This window comes from Loa loa (assembly GCF_000183805.2).
Source record: "Loa loa unplaced genomic scaffold supercont3.324, whole genome shotgun sequence".
Classification (NCBI taxonomy): domain Eukaryota; kingdom Metazoa; phylum Nematoda; class Chromadorea; order Rhabditida; family Onchocercidae; genus Loa; species Loa loa.
In genome coordinates, this window is record NW_018108504.1 from 11,616 (window position 1) to 16,247 (window position 4,632).

The following is a 4,632-nucleotide window of genomic DNA, read 5'->3' on the forward strand; positions in this document are numbered from 1 at the left end:
TAATTAAAGTTAATTTTTTNTTTTTTTTTCTTTTTTTTTTTTTTTTGTTGAAAAATTCAACTACATTAATATTAACAAAGCATTTATGCAATTGCTATCATTTCTGGACTGGATAAGATATAAATTAAATTGAATATTTGCCAGATTTATTTGAATTTATTTTAACACTTCTGAGAAAATACGATCTCATAAGACTAAACAATCTAAATAATATGTAATGATCACTTTTCAGGTTGGATAGCATTTTCAACAAAATGTATTATTTAAATCACTATTATGCTCCCAATGATATAGCAATATGTTATGTTTAGGGTTGGTAATATTTAGTATTCATGTATTTCCTTTAATTATTCAATTTATTTCCCATAAAATTAGAGTTAATTAAGGGAGATTTCATTGCATACTTCCGCGCGCTTTTATCATTCGAAAGCTTCAGCTATAGAAAAGGCGAAATTTCAAACTTTTTCTTTTTATCACTCCTAAAAAGTTGACTTTTTTTTTTCCTCGAAGATCGTTTTGTGAATTTAGTACCGATCTGGTATAATTATTCTGGGAAATGAATTTTTTTTTTTTGGAAAATATAAAGGTAAGGATGAAATTTAGTATCACATAGTTTTTAGTGTCACATAGGTCATTTTAAAGTTATATTCTAAGCTATTTCTTTTTTTTTTTTTTTTGAAAGGTAAGATATGACAAATGCCCCATTACATTTTAAAGGTATTTCCAAAATATCCTTGGAAAATATTAGCTACGTAATTAACTTATGGCACAAAAAATTTCACCGAAAACTGGATACATTGACTAAATCACCGCTTATTGATTGATATAGGGACTTTTCCGCTTTGCCTTTTTAATTCTGTATTACTGAATTATCCTTATACCTCATGTTAACCAGAAATAATCAATTCCTTTGCCTTTTAATATTGATTTTTTTGTCACTTTGAAACCACCTCAAATTAATTAAATTAGCAAAATTATTGCTAATGTTATCATTTAAATAGCATAGTCTATTCATTATTATTGAAACATTGTTTATTTCCTTGCACAAAAAAAAGTGGAAAGAATAGCTATCAGGCAGGAAATTAGTGGAAATCTTTGTACAGAATGAAATTAGTGTATTGATTACTTTGGATCATCCCATATTTTGCGGGATGGAATGAACTACAGAAATATATGAAAACAAGTTCCAACCTCATTCCGCGACATAGTTGTTACTTTTCTGTAAATCAATAAAATCCTTATATATATTGTTCGACTTATCTACTTGGCCAAAATGGTTATGCTAACTTCTTCCACTAGAAATTATAAAACAAAACACGCACCCAGGAAAGAAAACCCACGGAGTTGGGGAACATCTAAACTTAAAAAAAAGTGAAAGTAGCAGAGTGGAAGCTTTATAATGCATATAATGGCAATGTTGATTGATGGGAAATAGGGTTGAAATGACAAAAAAAAAAAACGAAGAAACATCCACAGTGGGTATAACGCAGTAAGCTAAGGACAATGCGGGACGACCATATGCAAACGCTAAAGAAACTTCTAAAAATCCAAATCCCCTTACAAATCAACACTTTTCAAGAAGTTATCATTTAAAAAAGAGAGGTCAAATGAGGCCACTATATTGTAAATCAAATTGAAATAAAAAACTACCTTCCAGAATATCTTCCAATATTTAAACTGCGGGAAAACGAATTTAAGTTTACATGACTCGTCAGATGCAGAACAGATTATACGGTGAATCCACTAAGAAAGAGACGACTAAATAGAAAAATTGTAAGTAGGAAATAGAAATGACTTTCCGCACGTAATTTATGGATATATACACATTATATTTATAAATAACGAGCAGATAACACAGCAAAATATAGCATATATAATCAAAATTCGACAACCAATATCAGGACAACCAAATATCTCCGAAATTTTCCCCTTGAACTCAATTTCACAAATACAGAAATAACACGTTAAATATCCTAAAAACATTTGAAACAAAAAAGACAACCATGACTTTCATTTATCTCCAGCGCAATGTGTCTTCAGTGCCTTATCGCAATTGCACACAAATAAAACAAATATGACCACACATAACTGTATTCATTCTCGATTCGAGAGAGACTTACGGTGCCAACCATCAAATTACTCTATTTAATTCACCTTTTTGAGCCATCGGTAGCAATCAAATTAATAGCAAAAGAAACCGAAGTTTCACGTTCCACATATTTTAGGAATATTAGAGAATATTATATCACATTATAAAGAAAGTAAAAATGACAATAAGAAATCACACGGAAATTAGACAGTGTGCACGTGATATGTATAAGGCAGTTCATCTGCTTCCATCCCGTCGAAGAAAGTCATACGGCCAGAGTAAAAATGAAAACAAAAAATAACCGTATAATACAAACAATATCACGAATCATTAATAACCGGACGTTCACTACTTTGTTCCATCCAAGCCTAAAGCATAGTTTGCTTCTGGGGCTACGTCACCCTGATGTAATACCGGTGATGTTTGTATTAAACTGATCTCGAACTGAAACGTGGTTTAATTTTTAACCCAAAAAATTTTGGATAGAATTCTGAAAGTTGAAATAGCGTTATATCTGTATCCTAAAAAACGCGCAGTTTCCAAATTAATTCTGAAAAATGGGGAGGAAGTACTGCGAACAGATTAAAATCCTCTATTTCTCCAAATTTTGAATCTGATCTCAATCGTTAATTATGCAGATTATGACCATGTAAAAAATGCATAACGTTAGAGTCTTTGAGACCATGGTTTTAAGATTCACAAGGCATAATCTATACAGTTTTAGCTATTTTCCTGGCCTAAATTTAAATCCATCAACAAAAACTAAGGTCAATCTACCTCAAAGAATTAAAATTTACACCTTAAATTCATTTCACCTTCAAATTTACCAAACAGCGAATGTTTATTCCAAACGAATATCACTAAATAATATGAATTTATCATTTCAAACGATGACTATCTCAATCACAAGCTCACTTTCATTGCGTATATTTTCTTTTTTTCGTAATGGAATTGAAGCTCATACAGCGCTTGTTATCACATGTCAATCTTACCACCCAATACAGTCTTACCAAGTGATATGACATCAGAACCTTAAAAACAGTAATATCTTACCACACGAAGACCACGCTGAATAGGATCCATTAAATGTACACCTGACGGAAGGTAAACATTCGTATTTTGCTCTGCCAAAAATCGATTAATTTCCATTAATGACTTCTCGTACTGTGTCTGCATACAAATAGCTATTAGAACATATGAAAATTATGCCGTGAATAAAATGACATTTCTAAAATAAATTCAGACGAAATTTGACCTAGGAATCCCTATAAAAGGAATTCATGATTGATTCACTAAAAAACCTGATGTTCGGCTTCATTCAAATCTCCAAAATGTTTTAGTCACTTTTGTTCTCTTACCTTATCACACCCTGGAATATTGTTTCTATTAAACTTTTTTCCCTTCATTCAAGTTGAAAAATTAGAACTCAAAAAACGAACTTTTACGAAAAGCCTGGAAATGTAACATGAAAGACAGCCGGTTAATGTTTCGAATACAGTTGCGCAACAAACTTCTTCAGCTTTACTATAGTACGAATTCAGCGTCGTAATTGTATGTGCCCAGGCTTGTTCACTGATCTGAAAATATTTCATACTTTTCTTTATCGGACCAATGGATTATAGACAGTTTATTTCATTTGGACAACGTATTCTCTGTCCTCATAATTCCAACTTTTCGACAGAAGTGATCGGATTGAGGTATGAGTGCAGCATTTTAATCTTATGCTTGAGCTCAGTATTTTTGTTCTCTTTCGAGTCTTAACCTTCTAACAGGTATCTGAAGGCTTGAATCTAGGAATTAACAACACAGCATAATTGATGCTAACGGCCAGAAAAGGCCAACAGGCTGAAATCAGAAAACAATACAAACAACGAGTAATCTGACTTTCCGCTGATTTCAAAACTTATTTCAAAAATATTTATCAAATGCTTACCCTCCCTTCAAGCGCATTCGGAAAGGTGGTTTCAAACTGGACGCCCAGTCCTTTCGAGTAATCGCGTTGCACAAAAATTTTGTTGCACGTATTCAGCAGAACGCGTACTTCATCACCTCGTGAATTCATTCTTCCATTAGGTTAGAGGTCATGGGAATGACACACGTAAACTGTCAGATGTTACTTTTCAACATCCAGCATAAAAAGTCAACAGATACGTCGCAATCTGTTGAAGTAATTTTGAAAAACCGAGAGAAATTAACACAATCCTTCCAAGGATCTTCCCGAATTACCAAATAAGTCGTCCGGCCACGTCCTGAAATCACCAAATGCGCAACCTTGTCGAAACCTAAATGTTTCGCCACAAGCATAACTCATCAGATGCACACTGTCTCGGCTCCTCTATTCCTTCCTAATTTCTCTCACTTCGCACACTCTCCAAACCGTCCGTTTCTTTATTCCATGCTCTTTCTCATTTATTGATATTCTTGGCGTCATCACAACGTAATCTATTATTATAAAACAATGTCTTTCTAAATTTTATTGATCCTAATATATCAAGAATTCGCGGGAGTTCAATGTTCAACAGAGGTAGTTTGCCTGTATCATA

General features: G+C 32.8%; 1 protein-coding gene across 1 annotated transcript; it reads right to left on the reverse strand.

The window, feature by feature from the left end:
- Positions 1–1,798: 1,798 nt before the first annotated feature.
- LOAG_10233 (hypothetical protein) lies at positions 1,799–4,371 on the reverse strand. The gene is made up of 4 exons (XM_020448114.1): positions 4,023–4,371; positions 3,529–3,666; positions 3,143–3,259; positions 1,799–2,533 (listed from the first exon to the last, which is right to left on the reverse strand). Exons 1-4 carry the CDS (start codon positions 4,149–4,151, stop codon positions 2,438–2,440), a joined length of 480 nt encoding a protein of 159 aa, XP_020301714.1. The 5' UTR covers positions 4,152–4,371; the 3' UTR covers positions 1,799–2,437.
- Between the last annotated feature and the right edge of the window lie 261 nt (positions 4,372–4,632).

Excerpts from the sequence above, each read along its gene's own strand:
- LOAG_10233 (XM_020448114.1), bottom strand. The coding sequence starts at position 4,151 with ATGAATTCACGAGGTGATGAAGTACGCGTTCTGCTGAATACGTGCAAC. Across the intron at positions 3,260-3,528 it reads TTTCCAGGCTTTTCGTAAAA|ACACAGTACGAGAAGTCATT; the intron begins GTTCGTTTTTTG and ends ATTTGTATGCAG. Across the intron at positions 2,534-3,142 it reads TTCAGCGTGGTCTTCGTGTG|TTCGAGATCAGTTTAATACA; the intron begins GTAAGATATTAC and ends ACCACGTTTCAG.